This window comes from Coenobita brevimanus, chromosome 93, assembly GCF_032717465.1.
Source record: "Coenobita brevimanus isolate Jiangsu-jjx chromosome 93, ASM3271746v2, whole genome shotgun sequence".
NCBI classification, from domain to species: domain Eukaryota; kingdom Metazoa; phylum Arthropoda; class Malacostraca; order Decapoda; family Coenobitidae; genus Coenobita; species Coenobita brevimanus.
In genome coordinates, this window is record NC_137046.1 from 55,638,152 (window position 1) to 55,660,622 (window position 22,471).

At 41.6% G+C, this 22,471-nt stretch overlaps 1 protein-coding gene across 4 annotated transcripts in view; it reads left to right on the plus strand.

Moving 5' to 3' along the window:
• Nucleotides 1-22,471, plus strand: part of BNIP3 (BCL2 interacting protein 3) — a 125,140-nt gene that overhangs the window by 97,414 nt on the left and 5,255 nt on the right. For all 4 annotated transcript variants that reach the window (XM_080282452.1, XM_080282451.1, XM_080282450.1 and 1 more), the window contains 2 exons: nt 18,094-18,280; nt 19,871-19,964. In XM_080282452.1, coding sequence (XP_080138578.1) covers nt 18,094-18,280; nt 19,871-19,964 — 281 coding nt within the window. The remainder of the gene's footprint in view (nt 1-18,093; nt 18,281-19,870; nt 19,965-22,471) is intronic.

The following is a 22,471-nucleotide window of genomic DNA, read 5'->3' on the forward strand; positions in this document are numbered from 1 at the left end:
TGTATATGTTTGGATATGGTAGGGTGGGTTGTTGTGGACAGTCATGTGTATGGTAGGGTAATTGGCAGTGAATGGTAGTTGGTTAATAGGCGATGTGACAGGATTGACTCTTGGAACACTAGTCATTATTTTTGCTGCGTAAGAGTTCATTATAAACGTTCCAACACTCTTGTCAGTCATTCTTTTTTCTGTCTTCTGACGTACCGACTTTCACTCTTTACTCGTGCATTCAGTCTCACTGTTTACCCTTCCATACTCAGTTTATGAATGGACTGCACTCTTCCAAACCCTCACTCACATTTGTTCTCTCACTTATTTAACTACACTGATAATTTCCATAATACTTTAAATCAACAGTCTCTCATCCTTCCTTCACACAGTTACATTTATTCATTCATTATTCCTTCCTACTTCGTCTTTCACTTTCCTTCATATTCTCACTTGTTTCCTCATTCCCTCACTTTAACTTCCCTCATATTCTCATTTCCATCATTCCTTGGCACTCTTTCTTCATTCCATACACTTATACTATTCAGTGCCAACATCACTTTCACTCTTCACGCCCAGCCTTCACTTGCACGTACAGCCTTGTTCTTGTTCATTTTGAGCGACTGAAAACATTTCTTAATCGTGCACCGTCAGCTTACAAACAGAGAAGCAGAAACAGCTGTATGTTTTTCTTTTACTGCCACTGTTGCTAGCCAGGTGATGCGAAGTTTATGTGAAAGCTTACTCAGGCAAAATGATTGTTTACAGTAAAATAAAAATTGTGTGCATTATTGTTTTTGCATTCAGCGTTTCGAAAACAGTGGGAAATTTACGTAGAAATGACCGTATTTTTGTAACTTAAGTCTATAAATACGTATCTCTTAACATTCTCTCAGTCATGCATGGCAGCCTGCCTTGAATTCATAATGGAACTGCATTTTGGCGGGTGCCCTGAATTCATAATGGTGCTGCATTTTGACAGAATACTAGATGACTAGGCTAATGTGTGACGAGGATTTATGATGCGTGATTTGGCTAGTGTTTGTTTATACAGCCATCCCAACGTGGAGGACCCGAAGAGGTTTGATGTGATTTATGTATGCGCCAGTGTCATGTAAAGAAGGGATACCAGTAGTTTTGAGACTAAAAGGCAACTGCTTATTCCCAGCGGTTGTTAAGAAGGCGGAAGTTGCAGTAACTATTAAAGAAAAAAAGAATATATTTCTAAGGAGACGGCAGGAGAGCTGGGGCATTCTGTTACAGTTATGCCAGGCATTACTTGGTGTCATGAGCATGGATATTGATAAATGAAGGTAAAAAAGAAAAAAAAATGGGGAAGTGATATTTTAAGTCATCCATTTTATTATAGATAGGCCGAGATATAGTCCGCGCTCAGTTTTCGGAAAATAACTGCCATAAACTGTACTTCATTGACCAGTGAAATGAAATGTTAAATCTAGGTCTTGTGAACGACGGCGGCAGGATATTCAGTCAGTACACGATGACGAAACCATGTGTAAATGCCAAGTGATCACTGACAGAATACTGAGAGAAACCAGATTACACCGGTAGATATATAACCTACATTAATCCTTATATTCGTGTTATGCCATTAATCTGATACGTCTCCTTAATCAGATCACTTTATTCAGGTTATACTTTCTGTCCTCGGTCATTACGCACCATCCCTCCTGATTCAACTCTTATCGCTTCAGTTTTTTTCATCTCTAGTTGCCTCAGCTTTATTCATCTCTCATCACTTTGGGTTTATTCATCGCATACCGCCTCAAGAGTATTCATATGAAGTCGCTTAAGTTTATTCATCTCATCGCTTCAAGTTTATTCATCTCATTGCATCAGGTTTATTCATCTCATCGCTTCAGGTTGATTCATCTTATCGCATCAAGCTTATTCATCTCATCGCTTCAAGTTTATTAATCTTTTACCAGTTCTGCTCATTCATCTGATCACTACACTTTTATATTAAACCAGCTCTTCCTGTTTTTATTTAAGACAGTTTGACATGTATCTTACCATCTGACCTCATTCTATTCGTGAGTTGTATACCAGCTGTCCTCATTCATGCCAGCAGGGTGAAGCTTGGCACGTGCTACCAAAGTCACGTGTTGGGACGTCACGTGTTAGGAGTCTGTCACGTGAAAAGAAGGCTGGGGAGGAGGGGTGGAGGGCGATGCTGTGTGCCTAAACTTAAAGCTGTGTTGGTCATCTCTACCCTTCCTGCCTCTCTCTCTTTCACCTTGCTTAACCTCTTTCATGGTGTGTGTGTGTGTGTGTGTGTGTGTGTGTGTGTGTGTGTGTGTGCGCGCGCGCGCGCGCTGTCTGTGTTTTTCTGGTGCACATAGTTAAGAACGACTTACTTCCTTTCTTCGATCCGGCACGTACGACTGTAAGTAATTTAATCCTCTTTCGCAATACCCAGTCTTTCCTCACGCCTTTCTTCAGAATCTTTAAACATCTTAAGTAATCCTGGTGACGCATTTGTTTCCCTTAACCATCGGCCGATTTTATGCAACTTAGGACAGACCTTTCATGGTGAAGGGATTAATGAAGCCTACATCTAAATCACTTCAATTCTGAAAGTGTCTCTAAAGCTGAATAAAATCGTCGGAAGGCAGCAAGAACAAAACACTTCGTAGGACTGAAGGAGTTGTGCTTTTTCAGTTTCCCACCAACACTCCTCCCACATCCTTCTTTTAGCCTCTGTTCTTTTAACTTGTTCAGTACGATGGCGATTTTTTTTTTTTTTTAAATCCTCCTCCCTTTGGACGATTTTACTTTGCCCAGGAGAGGCTTTTCGCACTTGAGGCCTCGAAAGATACTGTATTGTCCTTAATATTAACCACTGACTATTTGAGGTTTCGATAGATACTGTATTGTCCATAATTAACCACTGACTACTTGAGGCTTCGATAGATACTGTATTGTCCTTAATTAACCACTGACTACTTGAGGCTTCGGTAGATATTGTATTGTCCTTAATTAACCACTAACTACTTGAGTTCCCTCCTAAATTTAGTAAGGTATCTAGTGTCAGCGAAAATATATTAAAGGTGACATTCTTGAGCGGAAAGGATTATTTATTATATTTATTTATTTATTGCTTTGTCAGTCATACTTTTCTTGATTTTTATCTTTGTCCTTTTGTGTTAGTTCTTGGTTTTCTCAGTTCTTTCATTTCGTTGTTTTTGTTTTCTTATTACTTACCGTATATATATTTTTTATTTATTTATTTATTTTCTGCTGTTTCTTCTCTGTCGCTGATTTCCCGAAGACTTGGTGATGTGGGTTATTATTGCGAATAGTAATGTTATTCAGACGAAATTATTCGCACATAATGAAATCCTTTGCAGTGAAATGGAACAGTTTATGCACTTTTTTTTTTTTTTTTTTTTTTTTTTTTTTTTTTTTTTCAATAAGTACAACTTCAGTATAAACGTTTCTTCCATTTGAACAACTCATAAAAGGAAAGGAATAGTTATTCAGTTATTTCCAAGTTTATGTACTAGTTATGCTGTTAGGTCTGGCACAAGAGGCTAGTTGGAGTTGTGGTGGTGTTAATGGCAGAACCCCCAGCTTGATAACTGAGCGGTGTTATAGCGGAAGTGGAGTGGAGAGAGGATATACCCCTTTAGTTGGTGCTTCCTGGACCCACACCCAGCCCTCTCCTCCCACACACAGTCCCTCACCTAGACCCACACCCACACTCTCACTAACCCACACTTTATTCTCTTCTACTTTATCCCTCAGCTGCCGTTTTTCGCACTCTGCTTGACTCTCCCCTTTCTCACTTCTCTGCCTCCCACCATCAGTCTCCCGCATCCTGTCCTCACTCTGTCTCACACACACAGACCCCCAACCCCTGCCCAGGTTAGTTTGTCCCACACTGCCCCATCCTTCTCTCTCTCTCTCTCTCTCTCTCTCTCACACACACACACACACAGACACACACACACACACACACACGGCATTTCTTTCTTCATATTCATCTCAGAACATTTCTCCCTCATTCTCTTCTTCAATATTACTCATCTCTCTCGATTCTCCCTCACTATCTCATCCTTGTTCCTCCTCACATCCGCTTCCTTTGATACCTGTTTCTCTCCCGATTACTCTTCCCTTCCCCCTCCTCCCCGCTGCACCCGTTTGTTCTCCCCTTTACTCCCCCTCACATCTCCATAACTGTCCATCTGTCCATCCTTTTCCTGTCTCTCCAGGCCTATTCTATCATCTGCTTCTCTTCCTCCTTTTATCCCTCCCATCCCATCCTCTCTCTCTGTCTGTCTGTCCCTTCCTTGCGTTTCTTCGTTAGTTCCTCCATACCCTCTCTCTCTTTATCACACTTTGTCCTTCCCTGTCTCCCCTCTCGTTTATTTTATCACTGTCTCTTTCTTCTTCCCTGCTTTTCTCCTTTCATTTCTCCTTACACCCTCATTTGTCCATCATTACTTTTCTCTATTCGTATTTTTTTCCCCACCTGTCTCACACCACGGTCTTAAATTCCTCTTCACACCCTCTCTGTTCCTTCTGCATGACTTCATTACAGGTATTTTCTCCCTCACTACCCCTCCCCTCGTCCCTCTTCTCTTTCTACCCCACTACAGAGTCTGTTCCTCACTTTCAACCCCTCCTTCATTATCATCTTCGTATCTAGAATCACCTCTCCAATCCCACTTACCCATCTTCACATTCCGCCCCTCCGTATAGTCGCGTCTTTGTATCGCATACCTGCTTCATAACCACACCTACTTTATTGCACCACCACACCTACTTTACTGCACCACCACACCTCTCCACTTCACCACTTCCCTCCACCTCACCATCACCTTTGCACCTTACCACCATACCTCCACTTCACCGCCACGTCTCCCTACCTCACCATTACCCCTCTCCAACCCTGACACCCTTTCTTCCTGAGCACATCACACTTTCCTGCCTCACCTCCACACCTCTCCACCTTTCCTCCTCACCACCACGCCTTTCCACCTCACCATCACACCTTTCCTCCTCACCACCACGCCTTTCCACCTCACCATCACACCTTTCCTCCTCACCACCACGCCTTTTCACCTCACCATCACACCTTTCCTCCTCACCACCACGCCTTTCCACCTCACCATCACACCTACCCCACATCCTCTCTTTTCACCACCACACCTCAGTTCTCCTTCCCTGCCTCTCGTCCCCGTCCTTGCATAAATCTTCCACTCAGCCCCCAAATGCCTTCTTCCCTCCACACCTCAACCACTTTATCTTGGGTTTTTGCCCGCTCAGATTTCCTCATTTATCTTTCCCGGTTTAAGTCTGTCCCCATTTTCCTTTGTTTTTTTCCATATCAAAAGAAGCAGCCAAGGGCAGAATTTAACTGTAAGGTCGTCCTTGTCGAGATGCCTCGACACATTGCGCTAAGAAAATAAAATAAATGAAGAATAAATAAATAAACAAATAATTAAAACCTAAGTGAGAATCGAAAAGAGGTGGAAAGACAGACCAGTATTTCTGTGCATCGTTTTGCGTTAGGACACCGTAAGTAAAATATCTTCATTATGTGATATTTCAGGAAATTCAGAGTTGGTATGCTATACTGTATATGAGTGGAATGAGGTTTTTGTGAAGAGAGGAATGAGTAAAGTAAGGGAATGTTAAGTAGACTGAAGTGGTTTTGGTGGTGACGAAAAGGTGTGGTGGTGAGGTAGGAGGTGTGATGATGAGTGAGCAGATGGAGGTGACTATAGTTAGAGAGGAGTAAGTGAAGTAGTGGTAGATTTCGTTGAGTATGTGTGTGGGAGGGTTTGTGAAGGAAGGGAGTAGAGAAAAGAAGGTGGTGGTGGGGGCGTGGGTTAGCGGTGAATGAACTTGGGAACCCATCTTTTCACCTGTACTGCATGACTCATCTGCCCCGCCCCCTCACCTTCTCCATTCCCACCCGGTCAGCCTTAGACTCTCCCACATTCGTACTTCTTATCACCCTCACGCCGTCTTACTCATCCCCGACCTCTCTCCTTCTCGCTCAACATGCACCTGTCTCTCATTCTTTCACACTTACTCTTACCCCTCTCAGCCCCTCACCCCTCCCATTTCTCTTCTGTCACCTGCAATGATCCTTCTCACACCGCCTTTCATATCATTCTCCTCTCTTCACCTCATTCGCCCCGCAGTCTATTCTTCTCTCACCTTCTTCCCATCTTTTTCACTCTTACTCATGTCCCATCGCCCCATTCTGTCCTCCCCTCTCCCACTCCTCCCCCTCCCATTTTTCATCCCCTCCTCTCCCACCTTTCTCCCCCACTCTCATCCTACTCCTGTCCCGCCTTTCACTCCTTACCCCATCCTCCCCTACCATCTCACCATCCATTTCCCTCACTTTTCTCCACTCTCACCCCTCCCTCTCTTCCACCCCACTCATCCCCCACCCCCATCACTGTATATTCACTCCACTTCCTTCTCTTTACCTCTCTCTTCTCCCTCCCTGCAGCCACCCCCTTGTGAGACTGCAAAGGATAGCTGAATCACTGCGGAAATTGTTCTCTTTGCGCTTCCATCTTCTCTCGTTTCCGTTCACTTTTATCATTTCCATTCTTCCTCACATTTCTTATTTTTCGCAGCCTCTCTCTTCGCACTCATTTTCTCCCTCCATTCCCCTCATCTCATCGTGCTTTTCCTTCCTCATGTTTCACATTTTAAAAAATCTCATCTCATTTTTATCCATTTCCACGTGCTTATTTTGTTTTAGGGGTGTCTTACTAATTTAATTTTCTGCCTTCGTATTCAGTCCTTCTCTCTCTTTTTCTCTTGATTTATCTTACCTTCCCATCCTCACCTTCTTTTTAATCCCCTTTCAGTTTTCAACCTTTCCGCTCGCGTGTGTTATTTCGAATTTTATCGTACTACTCACTTAGTTTTCTCTTCTCGCATGCGATTTCCTTCCATTTTATCTCCACTTAATTCCCCCCCTCCCTCGCCTTTCTGTCACTTTTGTATTCTGTACCAGGTTCTGTCTCATTACGAATTTCATTTTCTCTTCGCAGTCTACTTTCTTCCATTTTTTTCTCCACTCAATCCCCCCCCCCTCCCCCGCCTTTCCTTCGCTCTTGTACCAGGTTCTGTCTCATTACGAATTTCATTTTCTCTTCGCAGCCTCTCTCATGGTCCGCATATTTTCTCTGTAATTCCCTCGCATAGATTTCCCTCTTTTCTTCCTTATAATTATCTACTTTTTCATTTCTCCTGATTTATTCTCCTCGCTTGTGCTGTTTTAGGTATTGTTACTCGTTTATCATTTTCTCGCTGTATTTCCTCTACGTACGTTTTTTTTTTTTTTTTTTTTTTTTTAATTCTCGCATTTATCTTTCCCCCGCTTGCATTCCCTTTTTCATCTATTCTTTTTTAGCTGTTATTTTTATTTTATCTTTTTTTAGGCTCAGATTTGCCCTGGTTATTTTTTTCAGTCTCTCTCCAATTTCTCTTAATTTCATATCATTTATGTCTTCCTTTTCCCCACTCTCATTTTCTTCTTCCTTTCAGTTTTTGCCATTCCCTGCGTGTGGTCACATTCTGAAATTATCGCATTCATTTTCCTGTACCTACTTTCTCCCAAATTTCCTCCAACAGATTTTTTTTTTCTTTTACAGCCGTTAATTTTTCGCATATTTGGTCTTTTTGTGCCAGTTTGCGTATCATTTACTATTTTCTCTCCATCTCCTTAATTTAATCCCACTTCCTCCCTGTTCGTGAATATAATTTTGTATGTTATTTTCTGAGTGATGGTGAAACGTGGCAAATCTGTATGACTGGAGGTAATCGAAAAAATTGTTATGAGGGAGGTGGAGAGGTGAAGAGAGGAGAGATGGGGTGAGAAATGTAGAAGGAAGGAAGGAGTCAGGATGAGAGGTAGAGGAAGGAAGGTAGGTGGGGTGAGAAAGGTGGGAGGAGGGAAGGAGTCAGGGTGAGAGAGGTAGAGCAAGGGATGCTAGGAGAGAGAGAGAGAGAGAGAATAGTAACCTAGGAGACCGTATTTACCTAGAACGGTAGCCTAGGAGAAGGTGATAAACCGTGGCTGTGTTGAGGGTGAAGGTGAAGGTCGGGCTGCACGTGAACTCCCTCATCGATCCACACACTCCCCATCCCTGTATCACCACGCTGTCCACCCCTCTTCTCCCTCTCCACCCACCTACCTAGCCAAGCATCCTATCCACTTTTCAATTTCTTCCTTTTCACTTTTCATCCCTCCCTCTCCATCCCTCCACCCCGCCACTTCCATCCCTCCATCCCTTCACCCTGCCATCTCCATCCCATCACCTTTCTCTCTTCAGCCTCCTACCCAGCCAGCCTCCTCCTTCTCCACCCCACCCCCTCCTCCTCTCTACTTTTCCATCACTTCCTTCCACCTGCCTTACCCCCTTTCCACAAACTCAGTTCTCCATCATCATCCACGCGATTACACATCACATTTACCTTTCGCCACCTACCGGCCATCCAATGCTTGATCCATCCATCCATCCACCCGTCCGTCCGTCCGTCCATCCATCATCGTTATTCACTTATTTCCCATCCCGGATCTTCTTCCTCACTCCCTGAACCCGTTTTCAAGCAGATAAAGTGATTTGTATTTATCTCATGCTGCTTCCAGTCGCTTTTATCTTATTTAGCTTCAGGGAGGCTTGGGAGTTAGATATATACCAGTTTTCTCATCGGTTAAGGAAGCGCCGTAACACCTTTTCCTTAGCGATTTATACGAATGGATATTATCAGTTTATGTGTTACGTATGCTGAGTATGGTTGTATTCTTGCAAAAGCAATCTTAGATTGGACGATAATTTTCCCTCCACGATTTGTTTCGCAGGATGAAATAGTGCCAAACTTTTCCATATCTTATTCTGTTTGCAAATTCCAATCCGAGTCATGAGAGGGAACTAATTAAATGCTTGGTTGTGGATTCAGATCCTGGCTCCCTTATCCCTTGTCTGTCAAAAATGTAAGTAGAAAATCAAAATTCCAGTAATCTCCTGTCTGTATAGAAAGTCGTGTGTGTGTGTGTTCTCAGCTCTTTCATTTACAGAAAAAAAAAAAAAGTTTCATCACTGCCTGTAAAGCAGGTTTGAGAGATTCCCCATTTTACAGTACTAGTTTTATGGCAATTTTTATTTATTTATTTATTTATTTAATTTTTACGCGACCGGCATGTAACGAGGATATACTTTTATCACAGGTTTGTATTCTGAGTGACGTTTGAGGTTTCGTAACATATCTTCCTCATCGATTCAACTTGACATAACGCATTAGTGTCCTCTTGTATGTTAGTGATGAAGACCGTTGATATTCAGACAATATAAGTAGCATACTAGAACATTTTAATATGAACCGTAATATGCAAGGTACGTCACTTAGGAAGAGATACTACTAAGTCTCCTGTCTCATCATGAACACAGCTCATTGATGCGACGAGGCTGCATACACTAGAGTGGGCAGATTCACGAACAAACTTACGATAAACTACCATTCGTAACTCCATTTAATTTTCTAGGACATGGAAAAGAGACTGCAGAGTGTTCCCATATTCCTTGTTCCTTCTACAGAGAACAGATCTTAGTTGCGAGGGGGGAAATTATCGTAGGTTATATCTTTTCTGCAGGAAGAACAGGGAAACGAAGTTGTACAAGCTTCGTGTATCCCTAGTTCTTCCTTCAAAAGCTCGCCTTAAGTAACGACCGGGAATTGATGATATATATGTTTGAGAATTTTACCAGAAAGCACTTTATCAGTTTAATCACGTAATATTCAATCATGCATTGGATGAGGAAAGAATATCAGATGTATTCATAAATTTTCTTCACTTTTACAGATGTCAGAAGTTAAAAAAAAAAAAAAAAAAATACAATATATTATATATGATAATCCGCTGGTGGAAGGATTTGTATGTCGTAATAATTGGATAAGATCATTTATGAATACAGCCGCCTGAGCTATAAATAATTGAAGATGTGTGTTTACCTGGTGTTTGACCTGTATGGGAGAAGAGGGGATGCTGAGGTCAGATCGTGACATTGCTGAGGTCAGAGAGTGCCAACTGCGTAGCCTGACACTCGCAGCCTCCCCTCCCTTCCCCCTCCCATTGTCCCAGCCTCCCCTCCTTATCTTCCCCTCCCTTTCCCATCCCCCTACCTCTATCCCATTCTCCCTTCCTACCCTTCATCTCCTTATATTCAACCCTCCCCACATTCGCTTCCATGTCCTATCCTCCCTTCTCTCCATCCTGCTCCCTACTTCACCCTCTACCCCTATCCCCCCCTCCTCTCTCTGCGTCACTCAAAGGTGATGACGTAAATGATCTGGCCTGTATTCATTTTTCCCCTTCGCTGGCCTATAAACTTTTTTTTTTTTTACCAGTTTTACGACGGGCAGGACAATATCAGTTAGGTGTAGGCAGTAAGTTTCTTTACATTTGTACCTATATAAATCAAAATTTGTATGTCAGTTCAATTACGTGTAATACAGTACCAGTATACAAATATTTTACTGTATTGGCAGCCGTACCCAGAAGGGTTAAAAATACGTTCCTCTGAAAGGATCACCTTTTTATTGTCGTTTAACTATTATCGCGTAATGTGTTAGCTCAGTGAATATATTAGGAGGCATCTGATAGGAAAGTTAAGTGATAGATGTTTACGTATTCAGTATTCTCATGTATTAGTTACAAAATCATTATTGTTCGTGAGATGGAGCGTGGTTCTGGGAGCTTGGATAATGTATATGTCTCAGTTCGGTGGGCATGGTGTTGATCCCACTCTTTCGTGACTTATATTTCGTTGTTTCTGAATCCTACCTCATATTATTAAGTTGGGGAAAAAAAATCACAATGAAGGTGACGATGATGTTCATAAGTGTGGTAAGCTGTGAGCCGCCTCCTATATCCCTGATGGCAGAGGCGGAAGTGTATGTGTAGGGAGTGGGGGGGGGGAGGGAGTTGCTCTTGAAGAATCATTTATTCACTTTCTTCTCATTCCTGTTTGCCAGCGACATCGTTCTTCAGTGTTGGAGCTTTTACTGAGTTGTGAATAAATAATAGAATAAAACATATAACTTTCAGGGATTTTTTCGTAGCTAAAAATTGCCACGATATATCTAGGTTAGTTTCTTCAGCCCAAGGACTTTTTAGTTTTGTTCCTGCTACTACCTGATTATTTTGTTTAAGAGCTTGATAGTGGAGGATTAATGGAGATTGTTTATAACCTCCTTCGCTGGCAAAGGTTTTTCCATCGTTAAGTGAAATAATCTGGAGGAGGCTTAATTAGGTGTAGCAGACGTCATTGTTGCGAAGCGGGTAAAATGCTTACGTGCGAAAATAGAGTGAAAGGATTGACTCGGTTACGGCAGAGAATTTGTTTATTCGCTTATGAGAGAGAGAGAGAGAGAGAGAGAGAGAGAGAGAGAGAATTAAATAGACAGGAAATAGAGGGAGGGATGTAGGGTTGTTTTTACAAAGATGGGTTAGAGAGAGAGAGAGAGAGAGTTAAATAAGAGAAACGATTAGACAAAAAATGGAGGGATATAGGGTTGTTTTGACGAAGGTGGGTTAGGGCTAGAGGGTGAGGAGGGAGCCCCCAACCTCCGCGTTCCTCCCTTCCACCCCCCCGTCTTTCCTCCTTTTCCACTCAATCAATGAAAGGTGACGTCACTAGTTTGTGCGGACGCTTTATTCCAGCCCAGTCTTAGGCTTGGTAGTTAAAGTAGCCCGTCTTAAAATCGCTGTTCTGTGACAAGTTTGGCACTTTCCTTCGTCTCCCATATATTTTAGAGAAATGCGCAGAAGTATTGTAAGTTGATCATGAATAGGTAGATAGATACAGTAGATAGATTTTGAATGTGTCGTCTCGGTATCATGAAAGGCAGAGGTCGTTAACCTTTGGCCAAAATTACTTTCCGCCCCAGCGTGCTTGCATCGACCTTGAATTGTTTCACGCTGACTTACGGCTTTGCTGCTGGAATTAACGATGCCAGAATAATGTAGCAGCTCTCCTATCCCCCTTTCTGCTTGGGGAGAAAATAGGAGCATGGCATGAAAGAGTATGTGGAGAATAGAAGAACATAAGAAGAGAGGATAACTGCAGTAGGCCGGTTGGCCCATGCTAGGCAGCTCCTAGAAGAATAACTGAACTACTAGAATGAGATAAGGATACCAAAGAAGAAGGCTGTCCCCCGCCCTCCAAACCCTCCAGCCGAAGCCGGCAGGAAAAAGTCAGAAAGAACACGACGCAGTATACAGTAGAAAAACTGGCGTGGACATTTTACAGTAAAGTGTGAAAGGAGAATAGAGACTATCATAGTGTAACCTGAAAAGGAAAAATAATGAATTAGTATTGGTTATAAGATTTTCTTTTTTCTATATCCACCCCTTGTTTGTCATATGCTTATCTAGGCTATGCTTGAAACTCTCAATGGAAGAGGCAGCAACTACTTTACTAGGTAGCTTATTCCATTCGTCTACTACTCTATTACCAAACCAATTTCTACCTATTTCCTTATTGAAACGGAATTTGTCTAGTTTGAAACCATTATTTCTAGAACTATCCTGTATGCTTACTTTAAGTGCCTTGCTAATATCTCCCTTATTTATACCCTTCATCCACTTAAACACTTCAATTAAGTCTCCCCTTACTCTACGCCTCTCTAGCGAATGCAGACATATAGTGTTTTCAGTCTGTCTTCATATGACAGGTTCCGGACGTCATGTATCATTTTTGTCATTTTTCTCTGTACATTTTCTAACGAATTAATATCTATTCTATAGTAAGGACACCAAAATTGTACTGCGTAGTCTAAATGTGGCCTTACTAATGCTAGATAAAGTTTCAGTATTACTTTTGATGATCTATTGCTCACGCTTCTCGAAATAAATCCTAGGACCCAATTAGCTTTATTTCTCGCATTTATACACTGTTGTCTTGGTTTAAGGTCGTTACTAATCATAACTCCTAGATCCCTCTCGCATTCCGATTTGCTAATTTCTTTGTTATCTCTGCTGTATTTAGTGTCTCCAATGGTCTTGCCTACGTTAAGTACTTCGCATTTTTCAACGTTAAATTCCATTTGCCAAGTTTTAGACCATTTGGACAATATATCGAGGTCTTTTTGTATGTTATGGCAATCGTCAGTCGAGTTAATGATACGCCCTATTTTTGTATCGTCGGCAAATTTGCTGTTGCTACTATTGACTCCTAAGTCTAGATCATTTATATATATATTAAATAATAAGGGACCGAGTACTGAACCCTGTGGTACACCGCTATAGTCTGACAGATCGAAACGTAGGGTTTTGGTGGAGTCACCCCCTCCCTGCACTGTTGCCACGTTTCCGAGCTGACCTCTCCATCAGCGATGACCTTGACACTGTTTCCCTCTTGTGATCTCCGTTTTTCTAATACCCCCTATACCCCTGCCACCAACACCCCCTATACCCCTACCCCCAACAACACCCCCATCAACAACACCCGCTATACCTCCACCACCAACACCTCCTATAAATATAGACCCCCACCATCAACACCTGTATAATAATTAGCCGTTGATAATTGCTATACTTTTATTGAGAGCATACATTCTACCCTATTGCTCAAACTCCCTAATCTTACAATCCCATCTGTCTTAATCCTTCCCACTGCCTTCGTTCCTAAATCCCTTAATTGATCTATTTTTAACCTAAGTGTCCCCACACCTTTTAAACCATTTACCTCTCTGTCACTATTCTCCACCATATGTATCAACTTGTATTATATTGTGTATAGAACTTTCATACTGTATGCTGTACTACTGTATAATGTATAAGAATACCCACTGTTTAGTGGAAATAAAGTTTTATTATTATTATTATTATTATTATTTCTCTCTCTCTCTCTCTCTCTCTCTCTCTCTCTCTCTCTCTCTCTCTCTCTCTCTCTCGCTAGATTTTGTTATGTGTCATCCATGGTTTTTTACTTCCATTTTTATGTATGGATTATAATTTTGACTTTATTTCCGCACCACCCTTGAGGTAAAAGTCACGGCGCGTTTTTTTTATAGAGGTTTCCCCAATAGGCCTAAATCCTGTAGGGGGTTGGTGACCTCCCACAGCGTACACACAAACACGTGTCGCGTGAGTGCTGCCACCCCAGAGCTGTTTGATATATTTATTTTAATTATGAAAGGATCGCCTCTTCCCACTTTTATCCCTTCAAATTTTCTTGCAATTATACTTGCTAAATTAATTAGCAATGTTAGAAGTGTTGGGGAAGTAAATAATAATTAGAATATTTTTAGAGCAACACTGCCAAATTTTTATGCCACGTTTCTCTATTATCGTATAATATAGTATGCAGAATAGTTTTATTCTTCCTTGATACATGTCAGCACTTTCATTACAGTTATATTAGTATGAGTTATGTTTATGTATCATTCCTACTACACAAACCACAGGCGTTATACATCGTAGGGTTAGGAAACATGGCAATAGTGTAGGGAGGGGGTGACTCCACCCAAACCCTATGTTACGAGGAGGAACACTATAGTTACTAATCCCCAATCCGACTTAGTTCCATTTATTAATACTCTCTGCTTTCGTCCTTTCAGCCAGGATTCTATCCATTTTAAGATATCGCCGTCTATACCGTGTGCTCGAACCTTTCTAACTAACCTTTCGCGTGGGACCCTATCAAAAGCTTTACTTTAAATAACATCGTAAGCTTTATCGCTATCTACTGCCTCATAGACCTCCGAGTAGAATGACAAGTTTGTGAGGCAGGATCGTCCTTGCCTGAATCCGTGCTGACTTTCGTTTATAAGATAAAATCTTTCTAATTGTTCCCAAATCTTATTTGCCAAAATTGACTCTAACATTTTTCCTACTATTGACGTTAGACTTATCGGACGATAATTCGACGCTGCTGATTTATCACCCTTTTTAAAGATGGGCACTACGTTTGCGGTCTTCCACGCCTCTGGAACTTCTCCTGAACTTAAAGTCATAAAATATCGTTAAAAGTGGCTGACATAATTCTTCTTTGGTTTCTTTTATAATTTTTTCATATATATCGTCCGGACCTAGCGATTTTTGAGGTTTTAACTTATTAATTTCTTTCAATACGTCCTCCTTACTAACGGTTATTTTACCAAGAATATTTTCCGTATTCTCATCGTAAATATTTGCTGCTTGAGGGACCAGGTCTAGATTTTCCTTGGTGAATACTGATACGGAATAATTATTTAGGATGGAGCACATTTCTTTATCTTTACTGGTAATGTCACCTGATTCTGTTCTGAGTGGTCCTATCTTATCTTTATTTATCGTACAGTACATTTGATAAAAACCTTTGGGGTTTTCTTTTGATTCACTTACAACCTTAATTTCATAACTTCTCTTTGCTTTTCTTATCTCCCTCTTTACTTCTCTATTTAAAATCGTGTATCAGTTACGTAAGTGTTCCTCTCCACGTTTTATTTTTCTATATATTCCTTGCCTTTGGTCTATGAGAGATTTTAATCTGTTGTTTAACCATCTTGGTTCAGAATTATTCGTTCTAAACGGTTTTGAAGGGATATGTCTATCTTGGCCTCCGTGTATTATATTTATTAACTCGTTATATTTCTCACTGGTCAAATGCCAGCTTGGTACTGGAGCTGAGTTAATTCCCGTCACCTGGACTACATTCCCATCTACCACCTCCCCCCTCACAGACACCTGACGGACATTCCCACGTGTTTCCTGCCCCTCACCTATGACCTGGGGTTCCCCACTGACCTGGCATTCTCTCAAATAGCTAACCTCCCTGTGGAATACCGTTCGATAATAAGCTCTTAAACCATCGAAATCTCTTAGACAAAAATTAGGAATGGTGGAGGTATCTTCAGTGGAACAGACATAGAATGGATATTATCGTGGAGGAGGGCTGCTTGTGTTGGTGGAACTGTGATTGAGTTTAGATAAAAAGGATTCTAGGAATAAATCATGGTTGCCATGGATGAACAGTGGAAATGGATATAGTTGTAAAATGATGTACTGTAATGTACAGATAAATGCAAAAGATAAAGAAAAGAGAAAGGGTGGTGTTTGAGGGAGGACAGCGATTATTTATTCATTGCAGATGTTTGAGTACATTGGAAGTGCGGATAACAGACGACCTGTTGGCTTATAGTGAGGCTACTGTTAAAACAAAATACTAATGATTTAACTAAGATCTTAAGGAAGTGATTGAGAAAAGAATATTGTATTAAAGAGTACAGTTACCGGTATGTGGTAAATGGGAGCGCCCACTATCCACTCTCCCATTGCGGTGCTACATTTGGGTGGCTGCTCTGAGTTACAAGCCAAATGATTTCATGCACTGTGTAGTAATTCTACAACTCATGTTTCTCTTCAACTCCAAATTACTGTACCCAATAAACAGCTTTTCCAATGTGTTTATAAATAATCTGTTTGAACAGTTTAGTTGTGAAAGCAATGAAGAAAGTTAAAGTGGGGAAAGCCCCAGGAATTGATGGAGTGTGTGGTGAAATACTGAAACATGGGGGAGAAATAGTAGTGGAATGGATGTGGAAGATGTGCAGATTGGCATGAGAGGAAGGTAGTCTCGGAGGGCTGGAAGTCAGGTACAGTATAATTATTCCCCTGTACAAAGGAAAAGGGGAGAAAGAAGTGTGTGGTAATCGAAGGGGTATTTGTCTTCTTAGTGTAATAGGAAAAGTATATGGTAAAATACTTATTGACAGAGTTAGGGAAATAACAGAGGAATTAGTTGGAGAAGAACAGGCTGGTTTTAGGAAGGGTATTGGTTGTGTAGATCAGACATTCACTCTCAGATCTTTAGTGGAAAAGTTTCTAGAGAAGGGAAAGAAGTTGTATGCAGCCTTCATGGATTTGGAGAAAGCATGTGACAGGGTGGATAGACAAGGATTTCGGAAAGTATTAAGAATATATGGCGTAGATGAGAAGTTGTTAAAGGCTGTGATGAGTATGTATGAGGGTGCTAAGACTGCAGTGCATGTGGGTAGTGAACTGACTGAATTTTTCTGTTTGAGGGTTGGATTGAAACAAGGATGTGTCATGTCTCCATGGTTGTTCAGTCTGTATATGGATGGGTTTATAAAAGAGATACAAGGTAGGGCAGTGGATGTTGGAGCTGCCCTAATGAGAGAGGGCAGTGTTTGAAAAGTCCCTGTCCTGTTGTTTGCAGATGATACTGTGTCATTAAGTGAGGACGAAGGGGAGCTGCAAAGCTTGGTGGATGAACTTGGGAGTGTGTGTAATAAACGCAGTCTAAAGGTGAATGTAGGGAAGAATAAAGTTATGGTCTTCGAGAGAAGTGAAGTCAGTGAATGTACAGTGAGGCTGGATGAGGAGGAAATGGAAAATGTGAGTGCATTTAAGTATGGTACTTGGGTAGTGTGATGAGTAAGGATGGAAGTTTAGAGGGTGAAGCGCTTGAAAGAATGCAACAGGGAAGAAAGGTTGCTGGTTCCTTGAAAGCAGTGATAAGAAACAGGGAAGTGGGCATGGAAGTGAAAAAGCTACTTCATGACAGCATTGTGATACCAACTCTTAATGTATGGAAGTAAAGTTTGGACCTTGTTGGAGTGACACAAGTCAAGAGTGAGAGCAGTGGAAATGAGTTATTTGAGAGGAGCATGTGGAGTCACATGGAGAGAGAGACAGACTGACAAATGAGGAAGTGAAGGAGCATTGTGGTGTGGATGTGGATGTGATAGGAAGCGTTAGGAGAAACACTGAGGTGGTTTGGACATGTGGAGAGGATGGAGAGTGAGAGACTGATGAGGAGAGTGTATGTAAGTGAGGTGGAGAGGGGGAGAGGGAGAGGGAGGCCAAGGATGAGAGAGAGGGATGGAGTGGAGAGGTATATGAGAGAGGGGGATATGAGCTGGGAGCAGGGTAATGAAATGGTGGGGGACAGGGCAGCATGGGGGCGATTTGTTTGTGGCTGCTCCTTACAGGATTGAGGCGTCTGGCAGTGGATGGATGGAACAGTTTAGAGCCTGTGGTAATGAGACGCATATTCTGTTGCCATTTCAGTCATAATATTAACTCCATGTCTTCTTTTTCAGAGTCATGGGTGGACCTGTCAAACCAGCAGCCGGGAAGCCCAGATCGTGTGGCGCCTCTGCCGTTCGGTAATGGTGAGGAGTACCTGCGTCTGCTGCGGGAGGCCCAGCGGGAGAGCAATCAGTCCTCTGCTAGGGTTTCTCTTGCCTCCTCACGCCGTGACACCCCAAGGGACTCCCCACATGACTCGTAAGAGTGCCATACTTTTCTGCTGTTTACTGTAAACCCTGTAATCCAAGTAACATCCTGTTTAGTTCAGTCTAGCTACTGCCAAACAATTTTATTCAGCTAAGGAAAGGCTTTTATTGAAGGGACATATGCTTTTTTCTCACCCCATCTGTTTGAAGAGTCTATACTAAGCTGAACAAAGTTCTTAGGAGATGACAAGAGTAAAATGGAAAAAAAAAAAAAAAAAGTCATTGAGCTCGCTAGTTTAAAGCCATAATTTATAATTACACACACCATACAATGCTCGATATAATGTATTTCATACACTACTAGACTGCATGATAAGACTTTAAAGGTCAACACTTTACAGGCCTATTGAAGTACTTACTGTACTTCATAGTACTGTAATGCACTTCATAGCATGGGAGACTTCCACAGAAACTCCCCACATGACATTTACAATTGTCACTAGCACACTTCTTCCCAACTCCATAGCTACTTCGTATTATTACACATTATTGATAACTTTACTTTCATTTTATAATTCAGTCATACTGTAGTACACTTAGCTGAAAGCCATGATTTATAATTACACACATCATACAGTGATCAGTATACAGTATTTCATACTCAGCTGGGCTACATGATAAGCTGGCAAAGGCCTGTTGTAGCACTTACTGCATGTCACAGTACTGTAACACACTCCATAACATGGTAGACCAGAGGAACTCCCCACATGACCTGTACAATGGTCACACTAGCACACTTTCCAACTCCATACCTACTTCATATTATTACACTTTATTATTATCTTTACACTCATTTTATAATTCATACATACTACACCAAAACTTTGATAAAACTTTATTACCACACCTTCCCCTTATAGTATAATAGTGCAGTAACGTCATAATTACATACTACAGAAGTAGGTAACTGGATCATGTAACATTGTACTGACCAGTACTTCAATCATTTTTTAACTGTAGACATACTTTTGTAGTTCATTTTACTCTTCTGGAGAGCAGAGAGAAACCATCGTACTCAACTACTCTCTGCATATCATAAAAGATGACTGTAAAATGGAGTGAGAGTGAAAAGCTGAAAATTTTTCATTTTTATTGGTCTAGGGATGTCGTATTCCCACCGCTCAGTATCGGTGTTGCGGGCAGTCTTATGCCTCAAACAACATTGGAGAAAGAGAGGTTATAGCGTAAATATTCCCCCCCCCCCCATAACCAGCAAAATAAAGAGCCATGTTGTGGATTTGTTATGGTATCCCTTGTACAGTGCTAGTTTAAAGTTGGAGTTGGATTGCAGAACTGAAGCTAGTGTGGTTGTTCAAGAAGTGAACCCGTTTTGTGAGGAAGGTTTAATAATGAAGTATTTAAAAGGTATTTGCACTAAAATATATTAGTTAATAATGAAATATTTAAAAGGTATTTGCACTAGAATATATTAGTACTGTTTTTTTAACTTGTGTTCCTGTACAAGCATACTGCAGTAACAGATTATGTACACATCATATTGGAAGCACTACCAATACAGTACACTTCATCTAGTAGTGGGTGAATGTAAAATAGTGCTTGATAAATTTCTCTGTTCATCCAGGCCGAAATCACCCCCGAACAGCCCCAACACTGAGATGGCTACTGGCCGAGAGGAGGCCAATCTGAAAGGAGTCTATATCAACTATTATAACAAGGTTTGTGTTTTGTTTTGTTTCATCGTCTTTCCATCTTGGATAGCCCACTGCACATTGTTGTTCAGTCTGTCTTTTCATCCTATCATCACTGTCCCTTCTCCACCTTTGCAGTATTGTTTCATCTCATTTTCTTTACTGTAGCATTATTTATAATTTCTTTACATTTTCTCCCTTGACCTGTGAGAAGAGAGGCAGGGATCAGTAGAATGGAGGTAGTGGAAGCAATAAAGAAAGTTAAAATGGGGAAAGCCCCAGGAATTGACGGAGTGTTTGGTGAAATGCTGAAGCATGGGGGAGAGATAGTAGTAGAATGGATATGGAAGATGTGCAGATTGGCCTGGGAGGAAGGTAGAGTCCCAGAGGATTGGAAGTCTTGTATAATTACTCCCCTGTACAAAGGTAGGTGGGGGTGCTCACCATCCATTCCCACGATGTAATGCTGCTTTGAGTGTGTGCCCTTCCCTTGCATCCTTCCTTCCTCTTCTGTCGTTCTTTCCTTCATTCTCTCCACTTCCTTCTGCCCACGAGTGACTTTATACTCCCTCATCTGTCTTTCTTTCCTTCATTCTTTACCCTTCCTTCTGCCCATGGCTGACTCAACACTGAGCGACAAGCCAGATGGTTTCCGGTATACCAGGAAAACATTTACTACACTGGGTAGTAACCATATAACCAAATTTTGGCGCCTGGTGGTTTAGTAAGCAATTAAGGCACTCCAGTCAAATTGAGCTTGTGTGCATTTATATCCAAAGGGTGGTTGGGGTTTATTGCTCACATAATGCCACTCAGGGATGAGTGAGGCTGGTCACTCTCATCTTAAATGTCAAGACCAACTTGCCTAACCCCGGGCTCCTCCACTCCTCATGGGGCAACATAGGATTGGATGATAGATGAATGGACAAAGGAAAAAGGGAAAAAGAAATGTGTGGCAATCATAGGGGCATTCGTCTTCGTAGTGTAATAGGAAAAGTATATGGTAGGATACTTATTGCCTGAGTTAGGGAAATAACAGAGAAATTAGTTGGAGAAGAACAGGGAGGTGTTAGGAAGGGTAAGAGGTTGTGTTGATCAGATATTCATTCTTAGGTCTTTAGTGGAAAGTTTCTAGAGAAGGGAATGAAGTTATATGCAGCCTTCGTGGATTTGGATAAAGCATGTGACAGGGTGTATAGACAAGGAATATAGAGGTATTAAGGATATATAGAGTAAATTGGAAGTTGTTGAATGCCATGAAGAGTATGTATGAGGGTGCTAAGGCTGCAGTGCGTGTGGATCGTGAACTGAGTGAATTTTTCTGTCTGAATGTTGGATTGAAATGGATATGACATGTCTCCATGGTTGTTCAGTCTGGATATGGATGGGGTTATAAGCGAGATACAAGGTAGGGCAGTGGATGTTGGAGTGACCCTACTAAGAAAGGACAGTGTTTGGAAAGTCCCTGTACTGTTGGGTGCTGTGTCGTTAAGTGAAGACGAAGGGGAACAAAACTGCAAGGTTTGGTGAAAGAATTTGGGAGCGTGTGTAAGAAACGGAACTTAAAGGTGAATGTAGGGAAGAGTAAAGTTATTGTCTTTTAGAGAAGTGTTCACTGACTGTACAGTGAGGCTGGATGAGGAGGAAATGGAAAATGTGAGTGCATTTGTGCTTAGGTAGTGTGATGAGTAAGGATGGAAGTTTAGAGGGTGAAGTGCTTGAAAGTATACAACAGGAAAGAAAGGTTGCTGGTTCTTTGAAAGCAGTGATAAGGAACAGGGAAGTGAGCATGGAAGTAAAAAAGCCATTGCATGACTATTGTGATACCAACTCTAACATATGGAAGTGAAGCTTGGACCTTGTTGGAGGGACACAAGTCAAGAGTGAGAGCAGTGAAAATGAGTTGTTTTGTGAGGAGCATGTGGAGTTACATGGACAGACAGACTGACAAATGAGGAAGTGAAGGAGTACTGTGGTGTGGATGTAGATATGACAGAAATTGTTAGAAGAAATACATTGAGGGACCATGTGGAGAGAATGGAGATCGAGAGACTAATGAGGAGAGTGTGTGCGAGTGAGGTGAGGGGGGGAGAGGGAGGGGGAGGCCAAAGATGAGATGGAGGGATGGAATGGAGAGGTATATGAGAGAAGGGGATATGAGCTGGGAGCAAGGCAATGAAGTGGCATTGAACAGGACAACATGGAGGCGATTTGTTTGTGGCCACCCGTTACGGGATTGAGGCAACTGGCAACAGATAGATTGAGACCAGTGAGTTATTGTTGTCACTTTCTTTTCCTTTGTACACATTCATCTAACCCTCTTTGTCTTTATATTACTGTTCCATGTCATTCTCATCTTATATGCTCTCTTTCTCAGCAATTCATCTTTAGAACTTCACTTATGTCCCGCTGGTATCTCCAGCATTGGATTTTAAGTAACTCCTCCCTATCTTCCTCTCCATCTTTTATCTCTCTACGGTATTTTTTCTCTTCCAAGTTTACTTTTGCAGTGCTTTTACATGCTACATTTTTGC